Below are 24,124 nucleotides of genomic sequence, written 5' to 3' on the forward strand. Positions count from 1 at the left end.
TTGAATCAGTGCTTTCTGATTCACCTGCAACTTGCAAACACCAAATCCAGCTCCACAGCCCAACAAACAGCTCACACTGCAGCAAACCAACTGTTCCCCCAAAGCAGTCTCATGCTGCTCCTTCACAGCAACCAAGAGTGGTCAGGAACGCCGGGGTACCTTCTGTTTCACTGCAGCTAAGAAAGGAATATAGCCAAGGGACAGAGAAAGAAAGGTGGGCACTCGGCTCCACTCCTTGGGCAGCAGGGCAGTATAGATTTGCACAATATTTGTTCTACTGAATAGGTGCTGCTCCACCGGTTTCATCGAAAGAAGTCTAAGATGACCAGTTATGCCATTTTCTGTTTTCTAGAGCATACATTTTTCCTATCAGAAAGGCAGGGAGAAGGGTACTATACTAACAGAAAGGACAATGTCATGAGTGTCCTGTTCTGGTTTCAATTCCTGGTCCTGGTTTCCTTGTTCCCCCATGATGACAGGAGCTGGAAGTGCACTCAGGCCCTGGATCCAGAGGGGTGGAGATGGGGGTGAAAGGGGAAGGGGGAAGAAGACAAGAGAAAGAGGAGGACACGTTATATGCTCCTGAGCAATTCCTGCTATTAAGTCAACCAACTGTTGGGTCGTGTCTCTGTTGCAGACAACAGGAAGGAGGACAGCAAGTCATCCATCACACATTCCCTCACCTCTTCCCACTCCCCCAAACCCTCACCCTATCCTGAAAGATTTCAGTGTGATAAGATTGTAAACAGTAAAGGATTCCTCCAGTGCTAAGCCCACTACAAGCTGGGCCCACCCCCTCCCCCATTATGTACAATACATTCACCAACAACAGAAATTTATTTAAAAAGGCAACAGGTTAAATTCTGTAAACTGGATCCAGCTCCAAAACACACACGTTAATACTACAAGTAAAATTCCATCATCATCCTCTTCCACCCTGAAAAATATACCTGAGTTTAGCAGTCAATGAAAGTTTCCGCCCCCACCCCCGCCCTCCCCACCCGAAAAATCCCTCAAACCCTGAACAAGACGCAGTCTCCAGTCACGGAAAGCCACTAGTTTGCAATGCCCGCCCTGCGGTGGCGAGACAGCTGCTCGGCTGGCTGGGGCCCAGCGCCGCTCCAGGTTTCCAACACAAAAGCCGTCGTGGCACCATGTTCCACGGACCCAGGAAGCTACATGCTGCTTGGGCGAGAGGAGGGTGGGAGGAAGGCCTGCCCCTCCTCCCCGTTGTCCAAATCATGTGTGGCTTTCGTCTTCATGAGGTCCTTCCTTCCTCGGACTAGCTCTGGAAGAGGAAGAACAAGAGTTGGAGGCTTTAACTGGAAGCTTTAGAAAGGAATAACCTTGTGATTGCATGCACCCAGTTCAAAGCTAGCACTATCGGTTCGCCTAGGTTATGTTTTACAGTCAACTAAGATTACAGAGACATCCCCAACTCCTCTGCATAGCAGTAGTTCACTTCCCAGCTTCCTCCAGTGCTTCCCATTCTCATTAAAGACTTTACTCCTTTAACCAGTGGGAAGAGAAAGACTCGCATTTCAACTCTGCTCTCTCTAGCAGTCCTTACTTGATCCAGAGGCAACGCTGATGGTTTTTGTGATGTCAAATCTTCCCGGGACATGGTTGCTGTAGGCATCTTCGGGAAGGGAACTTGAGCCTGATGCATTTGCATTCTGAAGCCATGTTGAATGGAGAGAGTTTTAACACATGAACATCAAGAGCAAATCCCATCTACTTTGTTGAATGCATACACACAACATTCACATACAAGCATGCATCTCATGTATTCTTCTTTCTGTCTTCCCCAAAACACACCAGCTTTAATCCATGTAACTCCTCCAATGGCTTAGCTGTAAGCCAAGCTCCCTGAATACTAGAAGAAGGACTGTCATACTGAGTCTATGACAAAACAGTAACAGTCAAAGCACATTTATAAAATCTGAACAGGGAATTCTTGGAGTAGCAGAATTTTCCACTCAGGAATAAAATGTGATATGTACAGTCACAGTGAGAAGGAATTTTCTGTTAGGGAAATTTAAGACAGAAAGGAAGGGCAAAGCAAGAGGAGGGGGAAAAGGGGGCAACATTAAAGTAAAGCAGTTCATAACAAGAGGCTAACTCCCACTTAAGTCAGCTACTTTGCCACACTATGAGAAAGATAAAATTCTTGCAAAGAAAATGGCAAGAGTCCATTTGATTAAGAGATGCACAACCCTGGATGACACATTACAAATCATGGTCAGATAAAACAAAGCACTGGTGTGGGGATGGGATGGGACAGGCTAATAGATCTGCATGATAGCAATTGCTATTTGTTCTAAGGAGCTTCAATGAGACTCTCTCCAGCTTAGGAGACCGCTTATTCCAAGGGTCTAAGAGTTGCCTTTCAACTTCGCTTGCCATCTCCTCTGACTTCAAGCCATATATATCCTTTCAAGGATATCCAACGCTTATCGTCACCCAGGCATCACCCCCCTCCCGCCTTGCCTTCTCGCAGAAAACATGATCTTACCCCGAGGGTCTATACAAGTCCTGGGGTGGCCCCCCCATGCCACCTCCACTGCCTCTCTGCTCCATCAGCAAGGCCTGAAAGTGACCTATGTTCTCCTCTCGGCAGCGGTACAGGGGTCCCTCCTGAGAGAGGCCGTTGGCCTGGCTGGAGGCTGGATGATGAGACAGGTGAGCATTCATGGGTGATCCATATGTCCTGGGCTGGAAATGACTGGCAGGATGCCGGGATGCATAAGGAGAGCCAGTCTGTAGCATCACCCCGTGGGGAGGGAAAGCCGATGGGCCAAATCCCATCCCTGAACCCAGGTGTGGTGGGGGAGCTCCGTAGAGGAACTCCCCGGCTGCCACCGAGCTTTGCCTCTTCGTGGCCGCGTTGTGGTTGTCCAAATCAAGAAACTCTTTGGGACTCTCTGGTCTTTCCTGGGACTCCTCGGACTTCTCGTCTTCAGGCCCCAGATCCTGGCCGTCACTCGGAGAAACCTCTTTGGCACTTGCTACGTCCATGCGGCTGGGAGAGGCCAGGGCGGCGCTCAGTGCCTCACAGCCCTGCAAGCCACTGGTGGACCCCCGGTCCGGGAAAGGGGGTCTGGTCAGGGGCGGGTGGGTGGTGGGGTGCCCACTGGGGCTGGCCTGGGGGTGGAGAGGCCTCTGCCAGTCCGAGTAGCCCTGTGGACAGGCGTAGTAGGACGGTCGCTGGTAGTGGTGGTAGGAAGGTTGAGGCTGCGGCTGGTAGGGGTAGGGCATGCCCTGGGGGGGCCGATACCGGGGGAAGACACCAGGGTGGGCACTGCTTGGCTGGAAACCCCGTGGGGGAAAATGCTGGGGGTGGGAAGCAGGAGGAGGAGGCTTTGCCCCCATCACAGGGCCAAACCCCTGCAGGCCTGGGTTGATGTGGTACCGCCCAGCCGAATTCGGGTATTCCAGACCAGGCATGTAGAGAGGGTGGAACTGGTTGGGGGCAGCCCCCATGGAGCCGGCATCCACACCAGGGAGGCTGGTGCCCTGTCCCATGCAAGGCACAGCCGCTTCAGGCAGAGCCTTCCCCCCGCTGCAGAGGGGCTTCTCCAGCAGGTTGGCGGCTAGCCCCTTCCCCTCGGTGCCAGCCGCTGGCCCCTCGCCCACTGCCCCATTCTCAGGCAGGGGACCTCCTCTCTCGGAGGTGGGCACCAGGTCCCTCACACAGCCCGGGCCGCCAGCATAGCTGCTCTCCACTGGCCACGTGCCTTTGCCCTGCCCTGCCTTCAGGTCACCCTTCACGCTGGAGCCGTCCCCCTCCCCGTCCGGGGGCAAGGTGCGCCTGGTGCACTCCATGGGCAGTGGGGGCTTGGGATGAGGTAGGAGTTTGGTGTAGGCCCCGTCGGGAATGCCGATGCACTGAGCCTTCTCGTCTATGCCTGTTGGTGGCTCCACTGGAAAGAGAGGGGGGAAAAGTCACACATCGGTCTAATTTCAGAAATCAGCCCCACCTGCTTCACACATACATGTGCCTACTCTTGCTCACCCAAAGCACACGTCTAAGAGTAATTCCTGCCAGCTTAACCAGGTCTACCAAAGTAGCCTCTCAGCATCCTCTTCTGCTGCTGACCCAAAGTTGCTGGGCAGCTCTGCCTGAAAAGTCCCTAATATCTAGGTGGAGAAAGCATTCCACTTTTGTGCAAATGGAAGAGAAAAAAGAGTGACTTTCTAAAGCCATGAAGGTCCTTCCATTTTAAGTACTCCAAAGCCTACAATGCCCCATCCCCTACTCAACCTCTCTACAGGACTGTTGGATCATGGCACTAGGACAACTGCTCTTCTGCAGGGCTGCAGCCTCCCTCCCACACCCATCACACAGTCTTCCCTTCAGAGACATTTAGCAATTCTGAAGTGCATTTTTGCATAGTTGGGTGCTCTTTAGCAGCTTCTTTTAAAAGAGCTCTTTTAAAAACTACTCATGAGGTTGCACCTCTCCTGGAAAGGTGGAACACGTGGATAGAACTCTTAGAACTCTCAGAATACAGGCACACTGTAGTTTAGAAGCCACCGATGAGTCACACCTCCACTGGAGTAACATTGCACTCGTGGGTTTGGTCTGACACATGGGTGTGCAGAGGCTGCCTAATGGAGAGGCAGAGTTGGAAAATACCAGAGTGGGATCCACATGACAGCAAGATAAGAAGCTGGGATAATGGCAGTTTGATTTCAGGCTGTGTTGCCCCTTCTGGTCCGCAGACTCAGCTTGCCCACAGCTTGGGCAGAAGCGTTACCACACACCAAGATGCTGCGGAGCCGATTGCAGTCATATTTTAACCAACTGTGATTTGGAGATGCAGCTACTCTGCCCTGCAATCACTCAACATCCTCCCCTGGTCTCTGTTCTATATCCAGCACAGTTAAATGATGATGACTTTTAAGCAATGCCACACAAGGAAAGAGTTTCCTCTTAGTGCAAGGCACACGAGGGATCGATAAAAGAAGCAAGGGTTTTGATCTCTAGTTTACCAGCTAGAATTAATGAAAAAAAATATATTTTTTTTGATCTCTGGGTTTTTTTGATCTCTATTTCAGATTTGTTTTATTTTTAAGGTTTTTTTTTAATCTTTAGTTTACCAGCTAGAATGAATGAAATTCAACTAGAAAGAAGCTTGTGATGGCACACACAACACGCTGCCATCCCATCTGAACTGACACAGCTGCTCAGAGGCTTTTGGGCGTTCCTGTTGTGTGAAGAGTTTGAGATGTTGAGAGTTCACAAGGCACATGTGCATTTCAGAGGAGAAGCCATACTCAAAGGAGTATATTTAAAGCATTTATCCACATAACATCTTCTTTCCTTGCCTAACTCTTTGCAGATCCAATTTTTATATTAACTCCAAGTGAGCTCTAGAAGCATCACAGCCTATGCTTTGCATTTGCACCCCATGGCAAACTGATAACTTGCAGGTATAGCTGGGACAGAGGGGACCTCTGGCAGGCTACAGTGAAACAAAGAAAAATCTTAGAAAAATCTACATGACGGCTGGAGCAGAAAATATATTCCAATTTAGAGTAAAAAAGACATGCGTAAAAAATCTGTGCCCCACAGCTATTTAATCAAGAATTTAATTCTTTTCTAGAAAAAACCCTGCTTTTGTTGCTGAGTCTCTGCCACACTTTAAGACTGACTCTGGTAAGCCTGAAAGTCAGGGCGTATTTTCTGCTTCTCTAGTGGCACAAATCCAAATAAAGCCACAGTTTTAGACACAGGTTCTGTACATCTGCAAGACAGTTAAGTTTGTGACCCTCTGAGTTTGGAGCCCAAGAGCAACAACGCTAGCCTGGGGGTGCTCCCTTGCCCTCCTCACAGGCAGGCAGAGGGTCTTCTCTGGCACAGGAAACGGCGGCGCTGTGCGGCAGGCGGGAGGGACGCCTGGCAGCGAGCAAAGGGCAGGTGGGCAGGGGGATGCGGGCAGGGGGATGCAGGCAGGGAAGGTCAAATGCTACCAGCGGGCGCTTGAGGGGTTACCTTGGTTGCTCTCTGTCTCCATGGTCTGACCGGTTGGATCCTGCGAGCTCCCGTTCCCCACGATGGGTTTCGGGGGCTGCACACCAGCGGTGGAGGCGGCGTGAGCCAGCTGGGGAAAGGGTCCGGGGAGGTGCGGGGGGGGTGGCTGGCGAGGGTGGTAAGGCACACCCGGCGGGCACACGCGGGAGGACAGCTGCTGCATGGCGATCATCTCTGGGCTGTCCATCATGGATTCCCCGCCCTGGCACCCTCTTTGAACCTGAGGCGGTCCCCCAAACAGAGCAGCTGATGGCTGCGGCGGCATCCTCTGGCCGGTAGCTTTCCCAGGCGGTCTGATATACCCTGAGGGAGGCACCCCATGAGGTAGGAAATTTGATTGCTCGGTCCACTGGCTGGGAGGCAGCGGCGGCCTCATGGCCCGGGGGTCCATCATATGACCCAGGGCACGGGGCTGGAGCGAGGGCCCCGGACCCATGGGTGCCTTCTCCTCCGGCCCCATGGTGCCCTGGCCGGCGGGGCCATGGCTGCCATTCCACAGTGCCGGGTGCGCACGGTTCAGGTACTTGTAGGGCCGGTACATGTGCCCTGGGGGGACCTCCGAGCCCTCCTGCGGCCTCACGGGGGGCCCGTTATGCCTCGGGGGGAGGAAGCCCTGCTGGAACTGGGCTGGTGGGTAGACGGCATCGGGTGGGGGGCCACTCATGCGCCCCAGCTGCAGGGCACCAGGCCGGGGGCCGAGGCCGGCGACGTGGGTCGGTCCTGCGCATGCCTGTTTCTCCGGGACGGCCAGCCTGTGCCCGCGGTGCTCGCTCAGTCCCACGGCCGGCTGGGGAGGAGGGAGAGAGAGACGGGGTGGGTCTCAGTGAGAGCCATCACACCATGAGGAGCAGAGGGGACCTGCATGTCCCAGGGTGCTGGATCCCTTGGCTGCAGCGCTTCTTACCTGCATGGCAAAGTGCTGGTGCTGCTGGACCGGGTCTCCGGGATGGGGCTCAGGCACCCGCGGCGAGCCGTACAGCTTCGTGGGATCCGATCCACGCAGGGGACCAAACGTTCCTGGCACAGCTGGTCTCTGGGGGACGGGGACGGGAGGGAGACATAAACCAATTTGTGAAGTGCAGAAAAGCAGCAGAGCTGCTGCAGGTGAGGAGAAGCCAAGGCTGAAGGAACCACACAGATGAGCAGATGGGCTTTTTGGAGATACCATGAAAAACCTGTAGCCTCTTTCCTACGAGGTGACACGGCTCCCCCTGCCAAAGCCACTCTCTCACACCCCAGCCATGCATCCCCGTGCTCAAGGTTGTGATACACTCACTTGCCACCTGACTGCCTGGGAGCACGCAAGAGGACCTGGGGGGAGCAGTGGTTCGCTCCAAGGAGAGGAGCGGACAACAAGAGTATGCAAGCAGGGCAACAGGGTAACGTGCTAGATTTATTTCAAAATACTCATTGCCTCCAGCTCTCCTACTGCCTCCCACTATCGGCATTACAAGAATTGCTCTAAAAGTTTTGTTTGATCTGTAGCTAAAAGGGTATAACTGGGTATAAAAGGGATAGCCTGGATCTCAGAGGAGCACTTGATACACCACACCACAAGACATCACTGGTTAAAATGGAAAACGCAGTGAAGGATGGGTGAGGAACAGCCCAGAGGGGAGGCAGAACAGGTGGCATTCAGAGAAGAAATGTTGGGCTAAAGAGAGGTCACTGCTGCAGTCCAGGGTGGCCTGTTGTTTGATTTTGTTTACTGCTTTTATAAATACTCAAGGCATGAAATGCAGTAGTACACACAGATGGCACGAAGTTACCAGGCATCTGTAAACAACTGATACAAAAGAAGACCAGCTTGTTCAGCATCATAAACTGGAGGCTGAGAGAGGAAATGTGACTGCTTTCCTTGCACAACAGGGTAACTCTCCAAGGAGAGAGGAGAACTGGGAGCGCCAGGGCTGGCACAAGCCCACACAGGGACATGCCAGCCTTGGGAAACGTTAGGAGACTGTTCCCAGCTAGTGTGACAAAGAGTGAAACTGTACCAGTTTAAATCTAAGGACTGAAAAGTTTCAGTTGCAGAAACCATAGCCCTGAACCTTATAATCTCTGGGAAAAGGTTCTTGCCATACAGTAGGGATTTCACAATAGAGCGCTTCATTCCCCTTTACCTCCCTCCCTCCGTGGGCCTGATGGGTGAAGAACAGCAGAAACTGCTCCTTACCATCTGGCCGGGATGTGGCACAGGGCTGGGCATGCCGCCATACTGCAGAGAGCGAGGGAAACCTCGCCCATTGGAAGGGCCCACTTCTCGAGAAGGCTGCATTGCGTTGCCACTTGGATCCTCTGCAGAGGATGAGGAGAAGGAGGAGGAAGAGGAAGAGGAGGAAGAAGCAGGAGCCCTGGAAGTAGCTCGATATGGTGGAGGTTTTCCTCCATTTTCCAGGCGTTGCTGCCTTTTGCCTGGTCCATCTGGGTCTCGTGACCTAGTCCAAACACTGCCTGTGCTGGAGCGGCCAGTCCGCCGACTCCTCTTCTCTCGTCTGCCATCTTCTCTGATCCAAAACTCCTCATCTGTGTCTCCATCTTCCCCGGGGAAGTGCTTCATCATTGCTCGGTGGAAACACCTCTCTAAGTTGTAAGCCATCTTGGTATATTCTGCAGTCAAAAAACCCCAACAACATCAGGGACACAGTCTTATAGCGAGAAACAATTAAGCAACATCAGAATTTCCCCATGAGATAAATCATCTCCCCTCCACAAAGTTTCTTTGAGGAAGACTTTTGTTTCTAACCAGTCAACTTTGCTTTATGTTCTTAAACTCGATAAGCAATGCAGCATCAGATTTGTTCAGTAACCCCACAAGAGGACAGGCACATAGGCATGACAAAGTACCATTAGTGGCACAGCCTGCAGAGTCAGCATTAACTCAGTGTTCCAGCATAGTGCCAAGAATTACATTACGAGAAGCACCACCTCTGCTCGCAGAGATGTGTGACCTGCACAGTTAGCCAGCAGAGAGTGCTGAGAGAAGAAATGTGAACTTCCAGCAATGCTATTTGATTACGTTCAGAGGCTTTTCTTGGACTTGTTCAAATCTCTGCTGTATGCTACAAGACAGAGGAAAATCAGCAAACATATTTATCCATGTACAGTTTCTAAAGCACCTGCTAACCCTGAAATGAAAGCTATTGCCAACACCAGTGCATCATTTCCACAGGACAGTTCTGCTCAGAGGGGTTCCTAATTTCATTGGAGTGGATAGGAAGGGAAAGACATGTGAGAAGTGTTAATGACAAGAGCTTGAAGCAAATGACTTTCCAGTTGTTTCCACTAAACTAACCCTAAAGTTCCTCAGGAAACAGCTCTCCCAGTGGCAGAGCAGGAATGTTTTTACTTGCAGCCCACAGCAACAAGCTGGGTAGCTCTATTTTCCCTTTCAAGGTGGTGCTGGTTCAGTGATGACCCAGCACATGGGAACAGATTTCTTACCTAAGCAACGTGTAGAACTTTAATTGGCATGGCAATTAAACCCAGTTTCCCATTTGTAGATGCATGTTGTTCATTCAATGGCCAAGGAACCTAAAAACTACATTTTCCATCCAGAGGACTACAAAAGCCTAGTTCATTTCTCACTTTTCTGTGGTACTCAACAAACAGTGTGAGCTAACCAGACTCCAATGCTTTTCAAAGTCTGTGTTAGATATTATAAAAAAAAAAAAAAAGGGGCACATGGAAACACACAAGCACATGAACGAATGAGCTCAGAAAGAAACAGACTTTCTTCTTTTTTTATGTTCTGCCTTCACCACCTACCAACATGAGAGTCCCTTAGTATGTCATGTCCCAATTCAACATGACCAAATTGTTCTAAAAACCTTGCTAAAACCCCAGGCCTTATTACTCAGGAGCTCCTACTCTTTCACCTGGTCTACCAAAAATACCCTGAAAGAAAAGAAGCACAAATCAAGTACTGGTGAGTAGGAAGAGATCATTGTTTTGACTGAGCACTGCAAATAGAAGAACTTAGCATCTCACTGCTCTTACCACTGCCTTCACCATTGTACTTAAGACAGTTCCTGAACATGGTCTTCATATCGCCCACAAATTCTTCCTTGGTACAGTACTGACCTCCATTCAACTTCTTCTCCATGCTAGAGATGTCCATGGGTGCCTGAAACGCAACAAAACTTCCCTTCAGTTACAGCAAGCTTACAGAGTTGCATAGCTAGCTTCCTCACAGATTGGGGATGGGGAGTGGAGGCTGCTCTCCTGAGAGGCAGCCTCTCATCTTCGATTTCCTTGACTTGTAACGTTAGAAGGGCCTACTGGAGTCATGCAGTTTGACTGCAAGGGTAATACAGCCCACAAAACTTCAAAACACTTCCAAAAAACTGCATCCCAGTCAACAAAGTGCATCAGTTAAGATGGCTGGACCACTTTCCATACCTTAATAATCTGGTAGTAGTTGGGAGCGTACGATTCATCAACAGGCTCCAAGAAGGGCCAAGAGTCCTTGTGAGCCTTTACCACATCTAGAACTGGCAGTAACAAGAGAAAGGTGAACGGTTACACACACATACATCCAGGGGAGGATTTCACTTTGAGAAAGTCATGCAAAGGGGAAAGCTGGGGCAGGACTAACCTTTGTACATGGCTGTGAACTCATCATCCAGTTCAAAGCTGTAACGAAAAATGCAACAGTGAATGTGCTGACTGAGGACATATAAGACAGGCTCTTGTATTTCATCTTCCCTTCCATCCCCATGCACAGTGCCATAATGCTGACAGATAGGCCTCATCACAAACACCCCTCTAGTCTGGACCAAATTCAGATGTTTCTCAGCTTACTGCTCGCTGTTCTCCATCCTCATGTCTGCCTCCTCATTCCTGTGAATGATCACACTCCTCTCCTTCCTGTATTCACTACTTCAATGCACTCGTGTGCTGCATGCCCAGCTGCATACTCACAGATCCTTGGTCCTTCGCTCTTCCCTGGTAGGGGAACTGGGATCCAAGTGGGAAAGCTCAGGGGGGAGCTCCTTCCCCTGTGCCAGCAGCCAGGCCCGCTCTTCGCGAAGCTTCCTCCTCCTGGCCCGTTCTGCAGTGGGGAGGAGGGAGAGGTGAAAAACCATTCAGCAACAACCTTGTCAACAACATCTTGCAGAGAAAATGAAGGCAGCTCCTGCAGCTCTTAAGAACTCCAGTGAAACCTTTTTCTTTCGGTAAAAGCAGCAACAGCACAGAAGCAGAGGAGGTGAGATTACAGTGCACCATCAACATGCTTCTTCATTTTCCCTTGACTTTACAATCATTGATTTTGAAGCATTACTGTGATACAGATGCTCCCCTAGCCAGCTTCCAGACAAATTCCTGACCATGGTGTGGTGCAAAGAGAGAAGTTCAGTGGACAGACCTAGTCATAGATCAGCACTATGGAAGGAGCTGGCTTGTTAAGTTACCATCCTTCAGATGCTTCACACCTCAGCCAGGTGAATTCAAGGCATCTGGTTTTGCACTGAAGTGGATGAAGAGCAGTGCCAAGGGAAGGGTGAAGTTCTACCAGCTGGGTGGTGATGAGTAACTGTGGTCATAAATATCCTCCACCACCATGGCTAGCTTTGGGAAGATTGCTCAGGTAGGCCTTCATGGCTAGCAGCCAGAGCGAGCAAGCTGCCACACAGGAGGGCCACTGGGACAGCTTTGGTTTAAGAGGTGAGAGACAGGAAGAAGCAACGCTGGTAATATAACCTGTGGTTTGCAACCAGACAGCTGGCTAACAGATTGCTTCATAATAGAAAGTTTATGGGCTCTTATGAACCTCATTTCCTTTTTCTTACAGGAAATCTGAATTCATTTGACTTGCTAAACACCTGCGGTTGTACCAACTTTCTGTAGGAGCAGAATTCTGTGAAAGTAATGTTCACTAAGAGATGTCATAGGAGTAAGGCCCCAGAAAACATGCCACATCAGGGAACACCCAGAGTGAAACAAAGATGGGACACACTTGGCTAATACCCTCTAGCAGAGGCTCCATCTTTGGAAAATGCCAAAGACTCAAGAAGCACCAGCTCTGGTGGAAGAGTATTAATTTACTGTCTTACTCTCAGCCAAAACCAATCAGGGTTGAGGGCACAAGAAAAGCTGGAATAGCTAGAAGGTGGGTATATCCAAGGAGGTTCACGGCCAGACATGTCAAAGGCTGGTAAAAGAAAGTTCAAATTTCCTGTTAGAAGACTCTGGGTAGCACTGAAGTTGGGACAGGACTTGTATCTAAGATGTCCTACAGAATGTAACAGCATCTATTATAACATTTAATGATGAGAAGTCCAACATCAAATTGTAGTTAACAGAGATTATCTGAGTCTGTCCAAGCTCAGCTCAGTACTTCACGCTTATTCCATAAAATTAGCATCACTTAGGTGACATTGTAATGGATGCCTAAAGTGAGAAAGCTGAGAAAAACATAAGGCAATGATTTGGGCAGCAAGGAAAATCTCACGGCAACAGCAGCCAAGAAGTAAGGTGATGTAGATTTTAGAAATCCATCGAGGCCTGCCAAGGATCTTATCTGGTAAACCGAGGAATCAGGGTGTGCTACCCTGGTACCAGACTAGGGCTCAGTCAGGATTAATGGCAGGTCCCTCTACCACAGCCAGTGATTAATCTAGCACGTTAAAGATCACTGGCAGAGCTTGTTGTCATGCTTTTGGCCTGGGTTGAGTCCTACCTAGCAGCTTTCAAAAGCTAACCAATGGCCTGAAAAGTACTTCAAACAGCTAGAAAGTTGTATGTGTGAGAGATAATGTTGAGCAGCATCTGGGAAGAGAACTGGGAAACTCTAACCTGCTGTTGTGGTAGAAATCTAGAAAGCTGCTTTAACTCATAAATTCAGGAAAGTACAGATGGGCCCAGCAGGAGGCTTGCTACCTGGGGCGTGCACTGGAGTGGGGGGAAGTGAAATCCCAGACTGGAAACAGCAATGTGATCTAAAAACAGGCATACAGTCCAAAAGCAAGAAACAGGTGAAGTGCTGATGAATTTCATCAGATAGATATTTCACCCTGTGTTTCACATCACTCCTCTACAGAAGACCTTACAAAATGAATGTTAAATCCCAAACAGACTGAAAAATACAAGAAAATCTTTGTTACCCTAAAATCTCTGTGGACAGATGTCCAGTTTTAACATGTCTGAACCACCAAAACAAATTACTTCATTTTAAAATCATATTCTGTTCATCATAAGAACATGAAAGTAAATGCTAATGGAGAGCGTGCTTGGCAATAAGGAAAGATGGTTGAGAAGCCAAGCTTTTACCTGGATAGATGCCGTTTCTAGGGATGAAAAATACTGCAGTGATTTAACTGGTCAGCCATTTAAATAACCTTTCCAAACAGCTTTTGCACCAGCTTAAAAGGACACTTCTCCTGATTTAGCCTAAATGACCAGGGACAAGTTTAAACCAAACTTAAAGAAACTGCACAAACCAAAATAAATGCATCTCTGACAAGCTAATCATGAATGCATGCTAAATTGGCTTAAAAACTGTTTACTGCCCAATCCCATGCCAGTTTCTTTGAGTAGCTCTGGTGCCTTTGCATGAGACAATGTAGTGATTGCATTTACCCGGAAGACATGGCTTATGCCAAAACAAGACCTTTGTACAGGTTCATTTATCTTTGCAGCTCTTGTGGAACTTCAAGATTAATTTTGTCTATACAGATGGAGAATTAAAGAATATGCAATTTGCCAAGGTGAAACAGGTACCTGTGGCAGATATGGAAGCTAGATGATTTTCCGTTTAAAGTGCCGGATTAGCTAGGACTGGCAACCAGGAATATATGAAGGCCAAGCAAGTAATTGGATTTTCTAAAGGTTAGAAAGGTAAGCAGGTAAAAGAGACTATTCTTAGATAACATCTGGTCTGCCACCAAACATCTGGTAGCAGACTGTTTCATCTTAAAAAGTTTACAAGGTTTGCATAAGCTTAAATCTTTTTTCCTTTTCTGATTCTTTATCCACTTAAGGATTCATGATACTGATACTACCACACATTACCACCACAGTTGTCTGAAGATGTTCAGCTTTTCCCTGGAACTGCAACAGCCCAGGCAGTCACTGCAGCAAAAGCAGCAGAGAAAAGAATCCCCATAAGGGAGGCTGACAGAGAGAAGGTGGTCAAAATAAAGCCTGCTCTTAGACACCAGTGCCTACATGTACTGGCTGAATGTCTGCTGTCTGTGCCTCGATCTGATGTATTAAACACAACACGGCTGTTTCTTGCAGAACAGCTTAAATCAACATTTAATTCAAAACCATGAAAAAACAAGACCAACACCTGCAGTTGCTACCTCTGGTGCTCTATTTAGCCTGGTCCCCTCATCTTTAGTTCTCCAGTTGATAAGGCCAGTAGCAATATAAAAATACTACTCTTGCTACTCCCATGTTGTCCCCTTCCCTTTCTCCTCAAAGGAAATCCTTCTTTTGTCCTGTATTGGCCCAAAAGGACCAAACGCTATTCAGCAAGAGCAAAGCCAGCTAATCCTGCACACAGGGAAATCCATAAGAAGGCAAGTGGGGAGACAGAAGAGAATTGAGGAACACCATGAATAGCAGGGAAAAAAAGTACAGCTTGGGCAAAGGAGAAAATAGGCATGATTTGAGGAAGATGACACAGTTAAAGGGTTCACTAGAGAACAGTCACCAACACTGTGGGAGACAAAGGAAAAGAAGCTACAGTCAGACCAATTTATCTGAGGTAAGTGCAAGAAAAGATATTCCCATTAGCAGGTCTGGCAGAGGAGGAATGCAAATGGCAGATCTTAATTCAAGCTCTCAATCTTGACTTTGAAAGCTTCCACCCCTGTTTCACGCTGGCTGCACATACCTTCCACTGCTTTGACCTTCTCCTCCATCTCTCTCTTCCTCTCCTCCTTTAGCAACTGTTCCTGCTCCCTCTTCTGCACTGCTATAAGGATTTGGCGCTCCTCCTCTTCCTCTCTGCGCCTCTGCTTCTCCATCGAACTTAGCACGTTTGGGTTTACCTGTGACAAAATGGTGCACCAAAAACTGTAATGCATTGGCTTATTGAGATCTGAGCAGAGGCAGGTTTACTTTGAGCAAGTATTAAAGCATACCTACAATGAATGGCTGGGGGAAAAAAAACAGGGAAAAAAAAGGATTTGTACATATGAATTCTCGGATGAAAAGAAACATGTAAAGAAAAGTTATTTGTCAAGCAATGAAATCCTACTGAGACAGGGACAAAGGAAGGAGAAGCAATGGGTTAGACAAGCTGCCACTCTGCCAGGGATGCACCATGCGTATTTCCCTTCCCGGCGAAGGATTCAGGCTGTTGACACACCCACACAAACAACTCTACCCCTTCCAGTTAGCAGAGTCCAGAGCTGCAAGCATGAGTAGAAAGGACTACTCTGCCGAACCTGGCTCCGCTATAAAACACAGAGTACTTAGGATAGGAAAAGAGACTGTTACAGCCTTGCATCAAGGTATCATTTGGAGTGTTTTCTTTTCCTGTTCAGAATAAGGCCTGCCATATTTCTGTGTGTTTATCTCCCCTGAACTAGCTCTCGCTTGTTTGTTTGCACAGTTTTCCTGCTGGGTCCCCCAGCCAGTTTTCTTATTCAAGGACGCCTGGCTCTTTATTGCCCCACTTCCCCACCTCCCCACTGCCAGCAGGCTGCAAGGCTGTGTTTGATCCTACTTAGACTGCAGACTTCCCAGACCAGGGATCGCCTGCTCCTGTTTCTCCAATAAAGTATGAGGTATGTATATGGCAGTGCGGAATTACCTTTATTAGTTTGATTTAATGATAAGACAAATTAATTGGTCATCCACCAGCCACTCCCACCTCTTTGACTTCTGCAAGAGCAAGATATGTGTGCCTTATCAGTAGGGAATATCAACTGCAAAAGAACAATGTGCATACAGTTTTCTTCACCTTCATTTTCAGGGAATAACCAGCAACCACCACTTAGGCAGAAGGCATTTCCTGAGGATTAGCAATCAGCTGGGGTCCCTTGGCTGCTGCTCAGACCATCAACATCTCCAGGCCCATTATTAATCCCAGAAAAAAATCTGGCACCATGATTACTATTTCGTCCTTGTTTCATTGCCTAGAAGTGGAACCTCGGGGTGTTTTGATAAGCACCTAGAAATGTTGTCTGGCTTCACTGCACATTCATTCCCCCTCTGTCTCCCCTTCCCTACACAGCAGTGCCCTAAAATCTCCCCCTGCAGCTCTCTGTAGACAAGCATTGTGTATTATCTCCTTGTTTCCAGCAGCAACAATAAATTAAGAGAATTACACTTCAACCACCAACAGCCAGAAAAAGTGTCCAAGAGAGGGTGATGGGACTCTTGACAACATTAGGACTATATCCTACATCTAGGGACAGACTGGACAGCAAAAACACCTATTCTGTACTGATCTTTTTAGGTGAAGTCCACAGCACAATCTCATCACAAGGGAACTCTGCCCATCTTCTTTTCAGATCTTTGCCAAGCATTAGTACTACACTCTTCTACAGCCTTCCTAAGGAAAACATTCTGTGAGTCCACATGCCTTTAGCTTAGCCAGCTTCTCCTCACTTTCAGTCTAAAGTTAATTTCTTATTGCCTCATTACATCCAATTATTCCTAGTTACGCTCTTCTGGCCAAGCATAAATTCTTCAGCCACACTTCAGCCTTTATGGGCTTTCTCAGACACTTACACAAAACTCCCATGTTGTCTCTCTCAGACCTTTCCTCCAACTGATCAATATCCAAACACCAGGATGCCCAGGACAAACTGCTGTGCCAAGTATAAGAGGTCAAGAACATACAGAACTGGGTTCTACATTTTCACTTTTGATTCTTTTCAGATCCCTTTCCCATTTGCTCCACCATCCGATTTTCTACTCATACACTGCAAACAACTTCCTTCCAGGCCTGATCCTGACCATTCTCAAACAATTTTCCCCTAACTTTCTTAATCAATCTTTAAATTGCAGTAGGAACCAAAAAAGTCAGGTTCTGCAGCAATTAGAAGAGAAAGAGGTGAACAGGAACCAGCCACCAGAAGTTGGTAGACCAAGATATTTTATTGAGGATGTGACCATCAGCTTTTAGATTCTCCAGCCAGACACTAAGTTCTCTATGCCAGCTTGGTGTGCCCAACAAGTTTCTTCAACTGTTGGTGCACAGGTCAGACCTTCCCTTTCCCTGGATCCATACAGCTTCCACCATTCATGTCCTATGGAAACATGAACACAACATCCAAGCCACAGTGCTCGCACCAGGACCTCTCCAAGCCTCCAGGGTGCATTCAACACTCTAATGGCACGACACAGAATCCATAGCACGTTCCAGAGCAACCCATCACAAATACAGCATTGAAAAAGCAACAGCACAATTTTAAGCAAAGGAGAGGACGTCATCCTAGCAGATCTAGGAAAAGAAGAAAAGGGAAAAGCAGAAACCACAAATGCAATGTAGTGAGCACCAAGGACTGCAGCAGACACCTACAACTGCACTTGCTCCCTGCAGTGCTTGCAGGGCAGCAGCAGTGTTGGCATGAGTTCTTTGATACACTTCAGATGCAGAAATAGCCTGACTTTCAGATGGACCTACTGCCTCGTGTCACATTTAAGCCCATTGGGGATGAGTGTGCTCAACTCAGGGTTAAAAAATTAAGCAACCATGAACAAGTAAACTCCTACTTGATGTGATGGAAGCAGACGCCTATTGGAACAATAAAAACAAGAACCCAACACAAGTTAAACTTCCTTCCTGGCTGAAGATGTGGCAAAGGGATGTTTCTCCAGCTTCCTCCCCGGTTGGAGGATAAAAAACACACCTCGCATGTGCGACCATGGCATCACCACCTCCTTCCCTCCGCCAGAGAGCACTCCAGGACACAACATCGCTGCCGTCCCCCTTCCCCAGGACCCCGAAAGGGCCAAACGTCTGTCTTTTGCTTTGCTCTCCACACAGTGGGTAACAGACTTCAGGAGCAGAAGGCCAGGAGGTGTGGGTGCCCCAGGCGCCCTGACCCCCTCCAGCCACACGTCCCAGCCCCTTGTCCTCCAAACCTTCCAAGCTCCAGTTTCCGTAGCACTTCCCTAATGAGGGTGCTGCTCAGGCGGTGTTTTAATGAGGAGCTAATCTGAACCACCTGTTGAGAAATCCCCCGCAGGATTAGGAGCCTACGGAGCAGTTCTATCTCGGACCAAAGTGGCATCCAGCTTGTGGAGTTGGGAGGAAGGGGTCACCCCTGCACCGGGCTGAGGTTTTCTCCCCCAGACTCACCTGTTGCCCACCCCTCCCTCGGCAAACAAGCCATCAGACATGCTGGCACCTTCCCTGGCTCCCCTGCGGCAGGGATGACTGTCACAAGCGTTGCCACCCTTGTGCTGGCTGGCTCCCCGTGCCCTGGCGCAGCGGGTGCTGGGAGGGCCCCCTGCTTGCTAGAAACATTTCACTGGCCCACAGGCAGCAATTAACAGCCCTCTGCTGCCGCAGACCTGGAGCACCTGCGGTACTGATTAGCATCATTCAGGCTCCATGTGTTTCCCACTCCCCTCCCTCCTCTGGGATTTCTGCTGCCTGTGAACAAACATGTGTCGCCGCGTTTCCTGCATGGTGGGCTTTGCAGAGAGTGATTCTGGCCCCAAACTGACCATCGCTGGGGTCTTATTTTCCTCTCGGCAGGCTTTTATCTGCAGCATGATGAGAGGTTCTTCCGTCCTTTTATTTATCTGGTCTAAGTAATTATATTTATTGCGGGGAACTGTATTTTCTCCTTTGTTTTGTGGGAACCCCTGACCCTGGCTCACGTGGAATATTCCCTGCAGTTTAATTTCCTGGGGTTTGACAAAACACCGGGTAACTACGTTTTCATTACATCTACAGTGAGAGATTATGCCATGGCCTGACAGAATTAAGCCAATTTTTTCCTCCAAAGCTAATCCCATGTTGCCTGACCGATTGCTTTGGGTAGCAGTTGCCAGTTCAAAGACCTCCCATCTCCACCATACAATGTCCCTGGCTGTGCCAGCATGCCAGCATGACTGCTGGGGGCTGCATGGTGAACTGGATCGGGAAGCTGATCTGTTAAAAATAACCCTGACCAAAGAAAAAGGTTATATTTAACTCCATTTTCCTGGGCCTGGCTCACTGCACAGACCCGCAAGCGGCAGCGCTGTTGCGCTGATGGGGTGGAGAGATGAGAGTGAAGAGGCACAGAAAGAGCCGTTTCAGCCGACAAGGCTGCAGTTTGATAAGCATTTCTTTAAGAAGCCTAAATTGTGACTTCCATTTCCAGCTGACCCCCTTCTAGCTCAGCTCCATACTACATCAGTCATTCTTCTCTCCCTTCACACTATCTACACCCTCATGTGTTTGCACCCTCACGTTTTCCCCTTGGCTGAATTTCTGTCATTTCCCTTTGTAAGCTGGTTCTTCTAGCCCTCTCATCCTTCTTCAACTTTTCTTTGAACTGCCTCGAATGTGCCAGCACTTTCATTGAAGTGGAATTCCCCAGACTGAGCGCAGATTTCCATATGCAGCTGCACCGGAGTCTGAGGCAAGGCCAGTTACCTCTGCGATCCAGAGGGCAGCACCTCCCTGCTCGCCATAGAAACCCCAAGTGTCAGCCTGCCTTTGACAGGCATTACCACCCATCTCTCTTTCAGCACAAGCACTTTCAAACGACTCCTTCCCACTGAATAGCGATGCTGCGGTTTATTTTTTCCCCCAGGAGGCATCTGCTCTTGCCTCCCTCAGTCGTCCTCCCCCTCGCACCCCCCCTCACCTCCTGCTTGATTGGTTTGATGGGCTGATGGTCAGACATCCACCTGGGAGAAAACTCTGTCCGCTGCAGACGCTTCTCCTGAAACAGGGTTGAGAATTGAGGGAAGGAAAAAGAGAGTGGAGGAAATTAGGGCACATCGGTGATACTGGGAGGAGAAACTCTGGGGGCTAGAAGTGACCATGAAATCCCTATTAGCTTTACAAGGGTAGAAAACAAGCAAACTGAACTCAATCCAAGAACATCACGCTGACTGCAGAACCCATTTTACAAAGCCATGTAGCTGAAGGATCCCATTCCAAATCTGTCTCATCTGAAAACATTCAGTTGATGGACAATACCCTTCGGAGTTTCGGGGCTCTGACATACCAGCTCAAGCAGACTTAGCTAGGACAGCTATAGCAGCCACTGCCCCTTCAGCAGAGCCAGCTGAGAAACAGCAGTAAAAGTGGAATCACAGGCAGTTTGCATAGAAAAGCTAGGCTGTAAATCGCAGCAGTTCAAAAGCAGACAGAGATTCCCTGCTAGCAGGAAAGGGACACCGAACATGGCTGAAGACAGTAACCCCTTCAGCCATCCTACCTACGCTGCCGTGCAACCATGAACCAGATCCTTAAGTATCAACTCTAGCCCTGCCACTCCATGGGGGAGAGTCTCTCTCCCCATACACAAGCTGAACAGCCCCCGCATCCACGACACTTGCAGGCTGGAGGCGGGGGGAGAGCAGGACGGAGTGACAGCTGCTTGGATTTAGCTCTCCTTCAGTCAGCTAATGTCCAAGCTCTTGGAAGCGGTCAAAGAGAGGTAAACAGGATGTCATGTCTCCTCACCTTCTGTGCAATCATATTGCAGATCTCCGGCAGGAAGTCTTCACTCAAGAGTTTGTAGAGCTGCCGCTCTCTAAGGGAAGTTCTCTCTCTGAAGCTCTCTGTGACCTGCCTCCACTCCTCTTCCGTCTGACACAGCAGCCACCATGTCCCACGGCCAGGCCCTTGGGACCCTTCAACAACATGAAAGGATGTTATCTCCACAGCAGTTATGACTAAAAACTTTTCTTTATCCCTTCTCCTCTCCTCAGGGCTCAGGAAGAGCAAAAGGTATGGCCAATGGCCACTGTTAAAGAGAAACATGCTCTTTGCTGTAGACCCAAAGCTCTCTTGATCCACCAGAAGCACTGCTACCTTCTCTAGCGACACTGAAAGGGATGCCAAGACACAGAGGAAGTATACAGGTGAAGAAGTAATGGTGGCACTTTGCAACACATGGGTAGTGTGACATCCCTATAGCCAGCCAGTTATGATGAACCGGACAAAAGGATTTAATTTGTTTCTTGTAATGGAGGCTGTCAGCCAGAGCAGGACATAGGGTAATGCAAATGTATGACTTAGTCTGGCAGCAGAATAAAAACATTGAAATTTAATGTATTTGAAATAAGGCTTTTTTTTTTCTTTTTTTTAAGCACTGCAAAACCTTTGCTGCGGTGAATAAAACCTCCCATTCTCCCCAAATGAAACATTTTGTTTGCAGGCACTTGAAAGAACAGAAGAGGAAGTGAAGGATGGGCTTCATCGGGCTGCCAGATGAGGGGGAAGTTCCAAAAGTTCATATCCCATCCCTGCTCAATACAGAGTGGGATCTGAAGCAGATCTCCCACTGCTCTGAGGCATGTCCCAACTACCAAGACACTCTGAGCTGTTCTGCCTTGTGTGAAACATTTGAATATTAATTGTGAAGGAAGGACTCTCTCACGTGGTGGTTGGAACACCCACTTGGAGAGGGAAAATGTGGTTCCTGCTTCACAAATGTTTACACAGAGCAGAGAAGCCTCATGGGTTGCAACTTGCATGCTTTTGCCCCGGGATGCTCTCCAAGCAAAAAACATTGTGGCTCATTTTTGGGGAGGGGGAAGACATTAGTTCAAACCCCTTCAGGCTGAGGGGTTCTCAGCTCTACTGTAAAGAAAGCAATGGTCACCACCCCCACTGGCAGATGTCACACAGCTTCTCGCAGCTTTTTCAAGCAAATTAACTATGAAAAATATAAAGAAGCAAAAAAAAGAGCCCTTTTCTCTCTGAACCTGACCCTGGGCCCTTTGCGGATCTGATCTGCCAGTGGCTCTGGCACACAAGCTATCAGGTTGCCCCATGAAGACTGAAAAGTTGCAGCCTCCTTCCAGCCACCTGCCTGCCCTCTGTCAGAAACCTCTGTGCCACAGCAGTGGCACAGAGCAAGCATGTGCTAGCTCCAGGTCACAGGCCAGCCTACAGCTTAACCCACCCTTGGCTTCAGCTCCAGTTAACACACTGGGGACTGGCAACTGAGATGGTGAAGGACCAACCATGTGCTGGTTTCTGCTGCCCTGGTTATGTGAAGTTGTCCCCTGCCCACCTGCAGTGGGGAGCTTACCTGCATGCTGCCCCCAGAGCCTGCACCCCTGCTTCCCCTTCCCTTGCCAGCCGCCTATGGGTGACTCATTTCAATAGCAACCAGGACTAAGGCACTGCTTTGTGCCACCAAAAGATTACTCTGCAGCTGAAGTGACACAATTTGCTGGAAGACAATGATCTGATAAGACCCCCAGTGCCTCACGTGCATTGCTTCGGCTCTGCTGCCCAGCTCCGGAGCAGCCACCAGGAAATCTGAAGACAAAGGGCAAAGGGAAGGAGGCATGGGAAAGACAATGCCACCCTTGCCTTTTATTACGGGGCAACAGGCAGGCTGAGCCCTGGGTTATGTGGAAGCCAATGGATCCACATGTATGACAAATGAATCCCAGCCCCCTTGAACTCACTTATACTTTATGTTGCCAACTTGCTTTTTCTGTTTGCCTCGTTAACCCTTAGGTGAGTATCCCCAAGACATTGTTTACCGAGCTCAGCCACCTAATGGACACTGGGAAAGAGAGGCGAGGAGAATCAGAATGGTTCTTCCTTCCCTATCTTGGCATCACTGACCCCACTCTCTTCCCAGTCTGAAAAAATGCACCCACTACAAACAGGGAACTGTGGTCACCTCATTCCCTGAGGAGTAAGGGCCATTCACAGCCCATTTCCATCAACTTTAGTAAGTAGGTGGGCCCCCAAGGCCTAGAGTAACCCAATAGCTTAGGTTTCTTCATCTCAGACTAATCCACGATAAGATAGGAAGCCTGCAGGTGCTCAGGCTCCCAGCTGAAAGGCAGCCTGTAACGCCGACCCCTCCTTCCCAACTCGGCCCCAACCACCAGCAGGAAGACTCTCCCTTTCCTGAGAAAGGCATCTTGCTGGGCTTTGATAATTTAAGAGCCATGTTAGCTGATTGTATCAAACCTGACCCCACAAAATCTCTTTACCATTTCTTATCTGAGTCTCGCGGATTAGCAAGTTCTCTTCTGCCTTCTCCCTACCAAAAAAGAAAGAGAAGGAGTGATACAATAAATACATTACCTCACATCACTGAAATGCAGCTGCTTCTGAGAAGAATAGGGGAAGCAGCAATTGTTCAATGCACAGCAAAACCATGAAAAAAACCACCATGCAGAACACACATTTGATAGATATTTTCACATAGATATTTATCATAGCTTCATAAAATTTTGATAAGTGAAGGGTGCAGGCTGGAGTTTCACAAGGACAGTATTTCAATTCTTATAGGAAGCAACCCAAAATCTATACTGACTCAAGTGGCCAGGATTTTTTGACTTCAACTGCTACACAGTGAAAGTACTCTTTATCAGGAGTGTATCCCCTAGCATTGCATGGAGGAACTGCATCCGAAGTGAGGTGGTTGGAAGAGTGATATCTACTGTTTCACCAAGTTTGGCTTCCAGCTCAGTCAGAATTTTCTTTGGAGAGTGATCAAAGCATCCACCAAGTCTGAGCTTGCTTCACTTCAGAGATGCATTGAAATTATGGCTGCATGGTATATACATACTTATTGGGGGAACCCCAGAAGTACATTATACTTCCCCCTGGGAACACAGGCATTTTACGTCTATTGCAGGAACAACCTTTCCATACCTCAGCAGATTTTCCTCCAGTAGTTTTTTCCGCTTTGGGGGTCGCCCTCGTCTCTTGCCTGTTTTTCCAGGAGCGTTTGGGGTGTTTGTCTGCCCCCCGCATCCCCTGTGAAAAAGCAAAACCACCATGAAGTATCTGCTGAGCAAGGGAACTACGGCTGGCAGGATGGGAGAAGAGCAGGGAAATCAGAACAGCTGCTAGGAACCCAACCAAAGGAGGGATTAAAGCAGAGCAGCAAGGGGACGGAGAGGGGAGGAGAGGAGGGATTCCCACTGGCTGGGAGCCTGATCTGGGAGCCGCCGGCACGGTGCAGGGCAGACGGG

At 48.8% G+C, this 24,124-nt stretch overlaps 1 protein-coding gene across 2 annotated transcripts in view; it reads right to left on the reverse strand.

Annotated features, from left to right (window-relative positions):
- Nucleotides 1-1,018: 1,018 nt before the first annotated feature.
- The window catches only part of CECR2 (CECR2 histone acetyl-lysine reader), a 95,014-nt gene continuing 71,908 nt past the window's right edge, over nucleotides 1,019-24,124 (reverse strand). The window contains exons 5-19 of one of the 2 annotated variants that reach the window (XM_074826090.1): nucleotides 23,802-23,906; nucleotides 23,135-23,184; nucleotides 20,634-20,803; nucleotides 19,807-19,884; nucleotides 14,880-15,036; nucleotides 10,961-11,090; nucleotides 10,635-10,672; nucleotides 10,439-10,530; nucleotides 10,037-10,163; nucleotides 8,214-8,647; nucleotides 6,942-7,070; nucleotides 5,999-6,824; nucleotides 2,516-3,923; nucleotides 1,571-1,676; nucleotides 1,019-1,288 (exon numbers count right to left, since the gene is read on the reverse strand). In XM_074826090.1, the coding sequence (XP_074682191.1) occupies nucleotides 1,283-1,288; nucleotides 1,571-1,676; nucleotides 2,516-3,923; nucleotides 5,999-6,824; nucleotides 6,942-7,070; nucleotides 8,214-8,647; nucleotides 10,037-10,163; nucleotides 10,439-10,530; nucleotides 10,635-10,672; nucleotides 10,961-11,090; nucleotides 14,880-15,036; nucleotides 19,807-19,884; nucleotides 20,634-20,803; nucleotides 23,135-23,184; nucleotides 23,802-23,906 (3,856 nt within the window). In that variant the 3' untranslated portion in view covers nucleotides 1,019-1,282. The remainder of the gene's footprint in view (nucleotides 1,289-1,570; nucleotides 1,677-2,515; nucleotides 3,924-5,998; nucleotides 6,825-6,941; nucleotides 7,071-8,213; nucleotides 8,648-10,036; nucleotides 10,164-10,438; nucleotides 10,531-10,634; nucleotides 10,673-10,960; nucleotides 11,091-14,879; nucleotides 15,037-19,806; nucleotides 19,885-20,633; nucleotides 20,804-23,134; nucleotides 23,185-23,801; nucleotides 23,907-24,124) is intronic. The other variant, XM_074826091.1, reaches the window with a different exon arrangement.

This window comes from Strix aluco, chromosome 5, assembly GCF_031877795.1.
Source record: "Strix aluco isolate bStrAlu1 chromosome 5, bStrAlu1.hap1, whole genome shotgun sequence".
NCBI classification, from domain to species: domain Eukaryota; kingdom Metazoa; phylum Chordata; class Aves; order Strigiformes; family Strigidae; genus Strix; species Strix aluco.